This window comes from Arvicanthis niloticus, chromosome 29, assembly GCF_011762505.2.
Source record: "Arvicanthis niloticus isolate mArvNil1 chromosome 29, mArvNil1.pat.X, whole genome shotgun sequence".
NCBI classification, from domain to species: Eukaryota; Metazoa; Chordata; class Mammalia; order Rodentia; family Muridae; genus Arvicanthis; species Arvicanthis niloticus.
The window spans coordinates 21,120,787-21,133,693 of NC_133437.1; the positions used below are offsets into that span (position 1 = coordinate 21,120,787).

At 48.3% G+C, this 12,907-nt stretch overlaps 1 protein-coding gene across 7 annotated transcripts in view; it reads left to right on the forward strand.

Annotated features, from left to right (window-relative positions):
• Positions 1 to 725: 725 nt before the first annotated feature.
• Gcnt4 (glucosaminyl (N-acetyl) transferase 4) overlaps positions 726 to 12,907 on the forward strand; it is a 28,001-nt gene continuing 15,819 nt past the window's right edge. Inside the window, exons 1-2 of one of the 7 annotated variants that reach the window (XM_076927225.1) lie at positions 729 to 875; positions 1,066 to 1,526. Coding sequence is in view for 1 of the 7 variants with exons in the window: in XM_076927220.1 (XP_076783335.1) it covers positions 2,828 to 2,874 (47 nt within the window). In the remaining 6 variants the exon portion in view is untranslated. Of the gene's footprint in view, positions 876 to 1,065; positions 1,527 to 1,651; positions 2,612 to 2,684; positions 2,875 to 12,907 lie in introns of those variants that run through there. The other 6 variants (XM_076927221.1, XM_076927224.1, XM_076927222.1 and 3 more) reach the window with 6 other exon arrangements.

A 12,907-nucleotide genomic window follows, 5' to 3' on the forward strand; every position in this document is an offset into this window, starting at 1 on the left:
TATAGCCTTCCAGTCCATTTTTAAAAGATGAACAGTAAAGAACAAGTCAACTGCGACTGACTTGCTTAGTGCTACTCTTTTTCTGCAGGCAGATTCCAGGAACAGTCTCCCACTCCCACCCACTCGGAAGATACTTTGGGGTGAAGCACTTACACACCTACAGTGCCTGCTTTACGTAAGCAAACACACAAGGCTCTTTAACAAGGACCCCTGGAGTCAGATGCTGCCCAGTTGGTTTAATGGGCGTGTATCTTTTTTCCAGCAGTCTGAGAACTCCGGCCCGGCCGGATGCAGCATCACTCCCTGCCACCCTCACCCCCGCTGGAGGGGAAAAAGAAGCGCATTCCGCATGTAGGCACTGATTAAAAATACAACTTTGTACCCTAATTAGTCTGCAACACACCTTCCTACGCCGCTGATAACGCCTCGCCAGGCAACTCAGGCGGATGCTGGCCCTGGAGAACCCGCTGCATCGGACCAACAGTGAGTCCTGGCGCCCGCGAGCCTGGCGTGCGGGGGACAGCCGGGAATAACAGACGTGAGTTGCTTTGTCACCGCCCTCTCGAGTACTTTGGGCAAATCACTTAGCAATCCTTTTCCTCCGATGCATGGTTGTGTCTTGCGGGCGGGGCAGCTGCAGAGAAACGGGTAGCCGGGCGGAGAGCCGCGCGACCTACCGGCGTTCGCGCCACGAAACTTCGGTCTCCAGCGCGGTGCGGGGACTCCCTGCGGGAGCACGGTGGCGCGCCCCTCCATCCTCCAGCATCACCGGCCGCACTCGGTGCTGTCCCACTCCCGGCCGAGGGAGAACGACTTCGGGGCGGCGCGTGTATCGCAGCGGCGGGGACCTCGCGCCCCGGATTCCCAGTTCCCCGGTAGGTCGGCTTGGCCATGTAGGCAAGGAGGGGCGCTGGGTGGCCGCGTGCGACCCCTCTCCCGCCCGCCACTTTTGCTTTCCCTCGGGGGAAAACTTGCAAGCCGAGTCCCAGTAGCTATGGGGCTGGGGCGGGGGCGGGGGCGGGGGCGGCGCGATCCGGAACTAATTGGATCTAGGCTTCTTGGCAGCAGAGCCCACGGGTCCCCGGGAGGTGGAGAGGACGTCAGGGCGACCGCAGTGAGCGCCCAGCAGATGCCGCCGCTTCGCAGCCCCACGCAGTAGCCGCAGCTGTGAGTGGGGCCCCGCAAAGTTCCCGGAGCCCGCGTGAGAGCCCTCCCTGGCTTCGGCTCCACGCGGGATTTCTCTAGAGAGTGGCGAGGACAGAAGTCCTGGGAGAGTCAAGCTTCAGGTCGTGTGTCCCAGCCCGTGGCCTCTGCAGGGACAAGCTTCTTGCGTTTTAAGGTCGAGTTTTCCTGCCGCAGAGCTCGCCAGAAGCCGTCCCCCGCTGTGAAGTGGTGGCATCTCCCCCTGGAGGCTGGGAAACTCAGGGGAATCCCAGCCCAAGGGAAGGGACCGCAGAAACCCCTTACAGACGTGGGCGTGCCTCCAAGGTGAGCGTGGGGTGAAAATGAAAGCGCCAAGCTTCCAGGTAGAGTAGTATCCAGTGCTGGGCAGGTGGAGGGATGATACCACTTTGGGGGTCCATACCCCACACCTTTGTTTAACGTTTAAAACTTAAGAGCAATAAAGAAGAAGTGTAAAAGAGCTGGAATAATACTGAGTCTCTTGTATGACTTCTCAGTCAGAGAAAGCGCTTTTTAAAAATTTTAAACCCATAAAGCATGCCCTTGTTATTTATTAAGCCTAAATCTAGAAACTAATAGTCTGTTTTGGCAGCTTTTGTTAATAGTGCCTGGAAGAAGTAAGGTCTTTAAAAGTGAGTTATTGAGGAGAACTGTCTGTATTGCACTTAATAAGTGTCCAGATCTATGAGAAACGCTGGGCTTGAGTGTTGCTGAATTATCTTTTACTGGTATTAGAGAGATGGGCAGAGGTGTGTGGCACTGGGAAGACCGGAAGGAGAACTCTCTTGGGAAGGTGTATACTCTTTCCTTTGAGAGGCCAGGACTAGAGTCATTAGCTAAACACTGCATATGCGCTGCATATGCGGGTAAGGCCGGCTGAAAATGGTTGTGGAATAAACTTTCAGTAGGGGCTGGGGAGGCTGAATGACACTGCCTTTTCTGCCCTGACCCACAGGTGATGGGAGTGACCGGGTTCCCTGGGGCTTATCATTAGCACTACATAGTGTGAGTTCAGTTGAATAAGCTTCAGAGATTGTCCTTAGATTTGTGCAGCAGGAGCACCACCTGGAGACAATAAAATTGAGCAACCCGGGGTCCAAAAGTCAACTGGGCAAACCAATGTGTTATGTGGTTACAGTGAGCTGCGCCCTTGCTGCGGGGCACAGATGGGCCGAAGCTCACCTTTTTGGGGTGCAAGCCCTTTACTAAAAAAAACGGAAGGTGGGCTAAGGGTTAATAGGGACAGTTTAAACTGAGGGATTTGGGGAGTAAAGAGACTGGCCTGTGCTAAGAGCAGAGAACAGAAGCAGTCAGGGCCAGGTCCCACACTCCGAGCCTGAGAGGACAATGGAGAAGGTGTTACTGAGGAATGGTTGGAGGTGGAGCCAGTGACATGGCGTGGGTGGGCCTTTGAAACAGCTTCACACCAGTGAGTATCCTCATGTGGTTGTAATTTAAAAAAAAAAAAAAAAAAAAAGCCAGGTACAGGTGCACGAGGCTCCCAGGCCTAGCTATTGGGAGGCTGGTGTAGGAGAATCTCTTGAGCTCAAACAATAAGCACTCACCTTGGCTGCTGACCGGAGAATGGCATAGAGTATACAAGGCTGGGTCTGAGCAGAGATGAGTTGGTGCATAGACTGGCGTCATGACGTGGAAATCATTTTGCAGAGGACATGAGTGCAGAAAGGTTCCGTAAGTGTGGGTGCTGCTATTCCCAGAAACAGGGAGCACTGGAGTCGGAGCAGTAGAGATGGAGCCCGTTCCAGGAAGAAGGACATGTTGGGTTTAGTCTAAGCAGCCCTTGAGGCACCCAGGGAGAAGTGTGGTCCCTCTGGCCAATAGATCAGCTCCGATGCTTTTCCAAAGCTGCCTGCCACCTGCAGTAGGGGTGAGGTGTGAAGGGTGAAAGAGGAGGGATGGAGATTAGGAGGTGGGAAAGTAGATCATAGGGCAGAGCTTCCAGAGGTGGTGGCCAGGCCTGGTGGCTGCTTTCAGGGTGAGAGGAAGCTGGAGGAATGTCCTTTTATGGCTATTTAAAAGTGAATGACACGGAGCCGGAGGAGCTGTGGAAGGAGAAGACAACCAGAAGAGCAGAAATCCCTCCCTCAGGATAGCAAGTCAAAAAAAAAAAGTTTGTTGTTGGTGGTGGTAATTTGATGTCAATGCCTTACAGATAGTGTTTTGAGTATGGCTGCAGTTTGAGTTTTACTTTGTAGATGACACAAGTTTAGCGATGTCAGGAATACAGAGGGTGATATCAGTTGCACTTTGATTAGGGACAAGGCTCTGACAGCTTGTTTCTTGGCTCTGCTACTTCCAATGCTTGAGTCCCAGCTCAGGTTGCCTGGCCTTTGTAACTTGACCTGGTCTCTGAAGCGACCCTACAGCTAAGGGCTCTTCTTCCGAGTGGGCTGTTTGCAAGGATTTCATGTTTCTATGTATATAGATGCGTGTGTGTGTGTGTGTGTGTGTGTGTGTGTGTGTGTGTGTGGTGTTGCCTGACATATAGCAAACACTAAGCCCTATGCTATTGATTTGAATATAATAATAATATAATTTCTGTGGTGTCATATCTATCATTTCCAAATACATAATCTGAGACCTAGAGAATGTTGAGATGGCAAAGCCCATAGAACCAACAAGAAGCAAGTTTAAAGCCGTGTTACTTTGGATAACTTCTGAGTAAGGGCTGCTCTCCCTAGCATGTCTGTCAAATGCTGACTGTGCCTGGAGACTAACCAAAATAAGAGACTCTAAGAAGCCATACGTGGTACACTCATCTGGAATTCCAAGGCTCAAGAGGCTGAGGCAGGAGGATTCATAACCAGCTTGGGCTACATAGATTCAGAATAGTTTAGAATAATTGAAGAGGAAGAGAAGGGAGAGGAGGAGGAGAGAGAAAGAAGGAAAGAATGAAAGCAGCACAGGATCTACCGCTTGCCAGAGTGTGTGGTGACAGAACAGGTAGCATCGGCTTTAGTGAGGCTGCAAACTTGGCCCAAGCCCAGTTGTTTGTTTTTTTTTAAACGTGTTAATTTGCATTGCTTTGCGTGTCATTTGATATGCATTCCCTTATACTGGTAATTTTCCTACTAGGGCCTAAAGTCTGAAACTTCAAAGATAAGAGAAAAACAAGAGTAATCAGGAATTAAATGCAGCTGTCCTGTCCTGTCCTGTCCTGTCCTGTCCTGTCCTGTCCTGTCCTAATAGACAGGAGGTGGAGGAGGACAGGGTTAGATCTGTATTTACTCTTCAGAAGGTAGGGAAGCCAGATATCATTTGATAAAAGCGGGCCACTTTGTTCTGCTGAGCACACAGTGAGAAAATATAGGAAAACAGAAGTGCAGTGAGGAGCTCGGTTATATAAAATGCCAGAGAGCAGCTTTAAGAGGCTGAGCAGAGCCTACGGTGGTCAGAAGGGAAAGACTGGACCTCTACTAAGCAGTCTGAATTTTTAGAAAATGTATAATCTTACATACAAATGTGTGAGGATTTTGCTGGGTCTGATGGCGCACGCCTTTAGTCCCTGCACTTGGGAAGCAGAGACAGGTGGATCTCTGAGTTTGAGGGCAGCCTGGTCTACAAAGTGAATTCCAGGCCAGCCAGAGCTACACAGAGAAACTGTCTCAAAACAAACAAACAAACAAACAAACAAAAAACACATATAAAATTTTAAAACTAATTCCCCCCAAATTTGGATTTACTCGAAAACAGGCCATTATGCCTTAGGCAAATATTAGAAATACAGGGTATCAAAAACCAGGCAGCCCGCATGGTGCACGAATGCAATCCTAGCATATAAAAGTTGGAAGATGACCAGTTCAAGGTAATCTGTAGCCATGTAGTCAGTTCAAGGCTAGCCTAGAGTATATGAAACTGTATAAATAAGTTAATTCATTAAATAGATAATTAATTAGAGTGATAAAGAAAATAAGCCCAAGAAACAGCTGATAGTTTTGTTGGTTGGAGCAGTGTTCCTGTATGTCCCTAGACCAGCTGCTTCAGTGTCACCTGGGAACTTAGAAGTGCTGCTTCTGAGACGGCCAGCCCAGGGGCCTGTGTGAGAACCTCTGGAGATGCGGGCCAGCCAGCAGCTCTCATTCATTCTCTAGATCCTCAGAGCAGCGTTTGTTTCTCTTGATGGCTTTGCTCATTGGTCCCTCACCTCACAGTTTCCCTCACGAGGGTCACCATCTTCATGCCAGGCTGCCTCAGATCCCTCCCTTACCATCCTTGGGGAGGGGTGTACTGAGAGACACAGAGCCACTCCTTAAGTTGTCAGCTGTCCCTTCCTTGTGGCTAGGTCTAACCTCAGGATAAATGCTCCCTCAGATCTCTTAGGGCCTCAGCCTTCTGCAGTCCTGTGGTTCTCAGCCATCCAGGGCAGGGTGGCTTTGTACTGCTGCCTTTTCCTTTTTTCTCCTTTGGCAACTTCCTTCTGAACAGTGACTCTTGCCAAGTGCTGTCAGCCAAAACGAAGAACCTTTCTCCAGGGATGCCCTGCAGTGAGCATTGGTCAGTGGTGGGCGTGCAGTTGATGTTTGGGGCCAATGCGTTCACTCTGAATTTAGATGTCATCATCCCGGATCCAAGTGTGACAAAACTATTTGGCCAGTTGGGTCATTAAGGTCCAGGCCAATGAATTAATGACATGTGAGTTTCTTTGTTAGTGGCCCTTCTCGAAGCTAATGAGGCACAAAACTGGAGCCTCTTTTGTAGCCCTGTGGAGCCAGCATGAGAATGACCCTGGTCAGTGGTTCCTGGCAGTGGTCGCCTTTGAGTCTCTGCTATTCTAAAAGTCTTCTTTTAATATCAGCCCTGCTTATGTAATCCTGTCCGAGCAAGCAGCCTCTGGTCACAGTGGTCAGCAACCACCAGTGAGGGTTCCTTGCTTCTCTTGGGGGTGTTTGTATCCTTGGCTTGGGGCCTGTGGGGGAGGGATGGTGTAGAATCACAAAAGTGAATTCAGGAAGTAAAATTTGCACATTAAAATTCCTCTCTGCCTCATTTCCTGCTGGAGTCTCCTGTGCGGGGTGGGAGGAGGGGGCTGTCACCTCTATTCTCTTAGGGTTAATTGCAGGACCTAAAGATTGATGCCATCTCTCTAAGAATGATTAGTAGCCTATGGGTAGATGCAATGAGTCTTAGGGACAGGGGAGTTCTCATAAGAAAATAAAGACTAGAGGTGTATTCGATGGAACGCTATGAAAATGGGACACAGGCAAGAGACTTGGCCTCAGGTGGGTGGAGAAGGAAAAAGACCAAGAAGAACAAGGCAAGCACTACAAGCTTTGTAGTTTCCATAATACGCAGGGTACTTGCTCATTTTGTGTGAAGACATTGTCTCTTAATTAAAAAAGAATGGAGTAATCTTTATTTTGTGTTGTGTATGCCGACTTGCACGTATATGCACCGCACACATGCCCGATGCTCACAGAGGCCAGAAGAGGGATCCAGATCCCTCAACTGTAGTTACGGGTGCTTATACACCACCATGTAGGTGCCAGGAACTGAACCCAGATCCTCTGCAAGAACAACCAATGCTCTTACCCCTGAGCTGCCTCTTCAGCCCCGTCTCCTGCTTTCAAGGATGTGAGGGCTAGAGCGATCTTGCTCTTCTGATTGCCAAGTGTATTAGGTCAAAAAAAAAAAAAAAAAAAAGGGGGGGGGTGACATGTTTAATGGCAGCATATTGTGTCCTGAACATGAATACACTCCACTCCACTGTGACTTTGCTTGTCACTTTCTCTGCTACCCAGGGTTCATTTCTTCTAATCTAGTAAGGGGAGACTAAATGTGATCAAGATCTAATTGTGTTTAGGCATGGCCCATCAGCCCGTCTCGTCTCGGATGGGTTATGCTTCGTAGGAACTGTGGTGACATGTAGGTAGTAAAAGAAATCAAGGCAAAACAAAGGACAGAACCAGACTTTATTAAATCCATCTAGTATAGCTCCAGCAAGGTAAACCACCTGCCCAAGGGCATTGTGGGGGCTGCAGTTGTAGGGAGTTCTACTCAAGGCAGCGTGTCAGTGTCAGTGTGCTTATCAGATAGATGTCTGTGCAGGGCTCTTATCTGGTTAGGCAGAGGTGTCGTTACTTTGCTGAGGAATAAGTTTTCTAGTGTGAGTTAAGTCTCCATGGAATTGGCTGTCTGTGCAATGCAGCATGAGTCACTAAGGGTCAGACTCCTGATGGGCTGAGCTGCTCATTAAAGCCTGGAATTCTCTGCCTTGCCTTGCCTTGTGAAGCTCTAAAATGGATTGCAGCTAATGTACTTGTTGAAGTTAACTCTTTCTAGTGCTGCACAGAGGCAGCAGGGATCTTGCTCTGAGCCCAAGCCTATACTGAGAGAGCAGCCTTGTTCGGTGGCTAGAAGAGTTTGGTATAGTCGTCCATCCCAGAAATATATACACAGCTTAGGTTTGTCTCCAAGGGTCAGTAAGCCTTTCCACTTCTCCTGGTGTCCTCCAAGATGGAGAGGGCCCAGGACTGGGCAGCACATGGCAGTGGCGGTGGAGGAACACTCTGGAGGGCCCGTAGCAATGGCACAAAAAGAGCACCAGACTCTTCTCCCATCCTGTCACTCGCCTGTATGAATATCTGAAAGACCAGGGCAAGTCCATCCACCCCCACACTCCACCTCGGCAGAGTGAGGACCTGGCTCTGTGTAGTCACGATGGCCCACCAGGCTTCTTCTGCAGTCGCCTTCCCAGCCGTCATCCTGCCTTCCCTCAGCTGCCAGATTCAGAGACTTGCAGCAGATGGGTCAGGAGAAAGATGTGGGATGATACACAGAATGGCCACGAGTTAGGCCGCAGGAGGGCCATGGCTGGAATGGTAAGGAGTTTGCACAGCTGAAGGAAAGAGTGTGGGATGGGACAAGAGAGCCTAAGAAAGGATCGTAAGAAAGCCACCACCATAGCAAGAAAAGAAATCCAGGTGTCTTAGTTAGGGTTTCCATTGCTGTGAACAGACACCATGACTGAGGCAACTTTTATACAGGTCAACATTTAATTGGAGCTGGCTTACAGGTTCAGAGGTTCAGCCCATTATGATCAAGGCAGGAAGCATGGCAGCATCCAGGCAGGCACGGCGCTGGAGAAGGAGCTGAGAGTTCTGCATTTTGATCCAACTGCAGCCAGGAAAGAACTGTCCCCCAGGCAGCTAAGAGGAGGACCTTGAAGCCCACCACCACAGTGACACATCTCTTCCACACCAACAAGGCCACACCTCATAATAGTTCCCTTCCCTGGGACAAGCATATTCAAACCGCCAAACCACGAAAGAGACATTTGCAAGTGCTAGCTACCCACTTGTCTAAGACATTGTCTCTCTACACACTGTGACAACTGGTCCTCATCAACCGCTGGACTGAATTAAGGAGGTTGTCTGAACTGGGGAAATGGTGTCTCCAGAGAGGACTGACCTTTGGGGCAACGATGTATTTTCAGGGTGGACAACACCTTTCCATTGAGCCTCCCAGAGAAAGGGTCCCTCTGTCTGTTCCTATTTCCAAATAAGTACCGCTCTTGTGCTGCATCTGTTGTTGTCAGACCCCAGCTTCCTGGGCGTTCTAATGTGAATGCTATACTAGTGGCTCTCTAGGGAGCATCCAGCTTCAGTGCCAGACCCGGACTGTTGAAGGGCTCAGTTTGCAGGACTGGGAAGCTCCTAGGCTGTCTGCCTCTCTAACGTGTAAATAGCCGTCGTTAACTCCACCCCTACTGTGTGTGGCAATTTTATACACCTTTTATATAGTGTGTGTGTGTCTGGTTGTGTGTGCATATGTGTGTGTGTGTGTATGAGTGTGTGTGTGTGCACATGTGCATGTGCATCTTCTGGTTTTCTGGAGAACCCTGCCCATTAGTAACTGAGGACCTCAATTCCATGTCAGTTTCCTCAAGGCGACACAGTGGTCAGTGTGTCTACATAGTGCTTCCAGCCATGTGGACGACACACAGCACGTATATCTCGGATGGATGGGTGGGCAATGATAGTTCTTGTTTCTTGAAGAACTAGAGTAGCGATTTGCAGTGGGTTACTGCCAGGCGAGGGAAGGTTAGTTTTAAGAGCGTGGCCCCTGGTAATTCTACCACACTGCAGTGGGAAACCACTGATCCAGGAATATATGAGCAGCACATAGGGGACTTGATGGGTTTTTTTTTTTTTTTTTTTTTTTAGATGCAAAATCTGGACAAGTAGGTGAGGATGGATCTGGGGCAGGGGTAAATAAATCAAAACGCATGGCATAAAATTCTAAATTCTCATTGATTAAAAATTCCCTTAGAATAAGCAGAGAATAAAGTATATATTCTAAAGAAGTGAGGCAGTAACACAACTTATCTATGCTCCCATCAAGTTACTAGTTCACAGCAACATGGGAGCACACCCAAATATTTACTGACAAAGGAACGAGTTAGCCAAATATGGCATATCCCACAGTGGAACATTATGCAGCCATAAAGTTTTGGCACGTGCTACAATATGGATGAGTCACGGAGATGTTACAGTAGGCCAAACACTGGGCAAATACTGTGTGACTCCTATTGTGTGGATTCCTGAGTAGTCAAAGTCACAGTTGCCATGGGCTGGGCATACAGCAGAACTGGGAGCTGTTATCAGTAGCTGTTATCAGAACAGAGTCCAGCTGGCAAAGACCCAGTTCAGAAAACAGATAGTGCTGATCACAGTGACATGAGAGTCTTTAATGCTACAGACACAGACTCTTGGGGACAGCTAAAGTGACCCTTGCATGCTCAGTGTATGTGTGGAAGTCACGTACTTGTGGAAGCCCCATTGATATAGACAGTTAATACATATAAATTTATATTTTTAAAAGATTAAAGTGGTTACATCTTGTGTTCCCTTTATATTACCACCATAATTAGAAAAAAGGATATCTTTTAAAAATTATTACATTTAGTGTAGTGTGTGTGTGTGTTTGGTGTCTGTGTCTGTGTGTGTGTGTGTACATGAACTGACAACCAGCTTTCTAATTGTCCTGCCACAGCATGCTCAGGGCATTAATTCAACTACGTGTTTCACCACCATAGGAGTCAGAGTTCGAATTGCTCTTCCTAGACCAGAAGGTAGAGGCCAGGTCATCAGGACATCTCATTGGTGGTAGACTTGGGGCTCAGATTAGAAGCACTAGTTCTCAATTTCAAGCTTATAGGATGTGCCCAAGGTCAACTGGAGGGGGCAAAATATGTGGCAAATTGGGAGACGGGGCCAGAGGGAAGAGGGGTGTACAAGAATACTACTCGGAGTATTCTTGAGCCACCTGGTACTCACATCTTTTATTGAAAACCTGCCTTGAAAGTCCCTGTGAGATAAGAACCTCTCAAGAAGGGAGCCCACATACTGGGTGATGCTGGACACTGTGTGGACTATTACCAGTGACTAACAGCCATACAGAGCCGGCTCGCCCTGTGCTGGCGGGTGTTTAAGGAAGCCTCGGCAGCCAACTGCAGTTCTTGCCAGCGCTGGAGTTAATTTGGTAAATCTTGCAGGCTGTCTTCCTTCAGATGTTTACCTAAAGCCTCCATCTACCTCCAAATTTAGACGGATGAGAAGTTCAGCATATTTGAGACATATTTTTGCACTTGACTATCTACAGGACCGTGCTGCTGAGCAAGTTCTCACTTCGACCTCGTTTAAAGTTCATTTGAGAAAGAGAGAAGAAGCATCGTTACCCTCTTCCTGTGTTCATCTTTCAGAGTGCAAGTTTCCTAAATGTGTGAGGGCTTGTATTTCTCATCTAGCCAAAGCTCAGGGGTGTCTCTGCTACTGTCGGCTCAGAGGCTTGAGGAGCTGGAGACTGAGAGACCAGTCGTCTCTTGGTCTATACTATCTCTGTCAGAATGGCTTTAGCATCTTGCTAGAGTTCCAAGCAGAAAGATAGAAGAGAGAAAATGGGAGAAGCAAGGCATTCTTCCTGCTGAGGACCATGTTCCCCCCAACCTCAGATTCTTTACAACACTGGCTCTTCTATATGAGAGGTAGGAAGAATGTTTTCAGAGTTGTCCATTTCTGTGGCCAGCAGTAAAGGGACACTCTGAGAGAAGAAGGGGGGATAACTGTTGAGGGTTTGGCGGCCTGCCAGAGTCTTCCCTATTGTGCTGGCTCTGAATGTTATCATGTCTCTGTTGTGGCACTGACCACATCACTGTCTGTCAGGAAATCTGCTCGGGGTGTTGGCTTCTGCTTTGTGTACAACTACATGCTTAAACATTCAGTAGGCTAAGCAAGCCTTGTGTTTCTCTACCATGTCACCTGTGTGTTACAGCCTGCTGTAACCTGTGGGAACTGTGGTTCCCGTGCTGCCTTGCCAGGGATGCCTGTTGCACAGTTGCCATGGGATTTTCTGGATTGGGCGTCTGCAAAGGTTAAAAGCTCTGCTTTGGAACTTTCTATCTTGGCCATACTGACCCACGCACCGTGGATTTTCTTCTATCCCTCCCCACTTAGTTTTGAGTTCCTGGATTTGAACTTAGTATTTATGGAACTTATGTACAGGATTTCAGGGCAGTTTGCATATTTTAAGCCAGCAGATCTTTGGCTGAACCGTGCAATCATGACAGAGGTGCCCACCTTAGCACACACATGTGTGCGTGTGGAGGTATGTGTGTGCACACACGTGTCTGCCTCTGTGCATATGCATATGTGCAAATGCCTGGGAGTATGTGTGTGTGAATGTCTATGCACATGTGTGCATGACACACATACAGGTTTTCACATGTGCATTTATGCCTGTAAATAACTGCATTATAAAGAAAGCTTGGGAACAAAAAGATATGAATCAGGGAATCATTGTCAGAAATGGCAGAGGCCCAAGCCTTGCTGCCGTATGAGCCTTGGCACATGCCTACACGTGTGTGTGTGTGTGTGTGTGTGTGTGTGTGTGTGTGTGTGTGTATTGGGGGGGTTGTATTGGGGGGATATGTGTGTACGCTCACATGTCTGTGTGTGTGCATGTGTGTGTGCCACATGTAACATGCACAGACACCCCATGCATATTTACAATACTCATTTGCACATGTGCAGCAGCACAAGTGTATACACACACATGTGCACACACACACCTTCCTCCACCATACCGTTATTTAAGGGCATAAATGCACACGTGGAAATGAGTTATTCACACATCTTCAGCTGGCTGCAGAGTCTTTAAGGAGGTAATTTAGGGGAGTAAAATATGGAGTTGACTCTATGATACCAAAATAAATGCTTCCAGAGATCTATGGGGACAGAGAGGCTCACATCTGCACACCTTGGATGAGGAAAGGTCTTTTCTTTCTGACACAGTAAAGTTCATTTAAAAAAAAAAATAGACAAGGGCTTGGGGTGGGTGGCTAAGTGGGTAAGAGCAGGTAGACCTGAGGACCTGAGTTCAAATCCCCACTATTCATGTGAAACCAAATAAGCCAGGCATGACTGTATGCACCTGTAACCAGCACTGGGCGGCACAGAGAGCTGGACCCCAGTGCTCAATGGCCAGCATTAGTTGAAATAGCAGGCTTCCATTTCAGTGAGAGATCCTGCATCAAATCAGTTACAATCAGACCCATGGAGAACACCTGCTATCCTGTGGCCTTTGCATGCACATGCAAGAATGCATACATTCACAACAGCAGCAGCAGCAGCAGCAGCAGCAGCAGCAGCAACAAATTTTGACCCACATTTTAAGGTTAGAACATGGAACTTCAAAGGCAGCTTGGTTT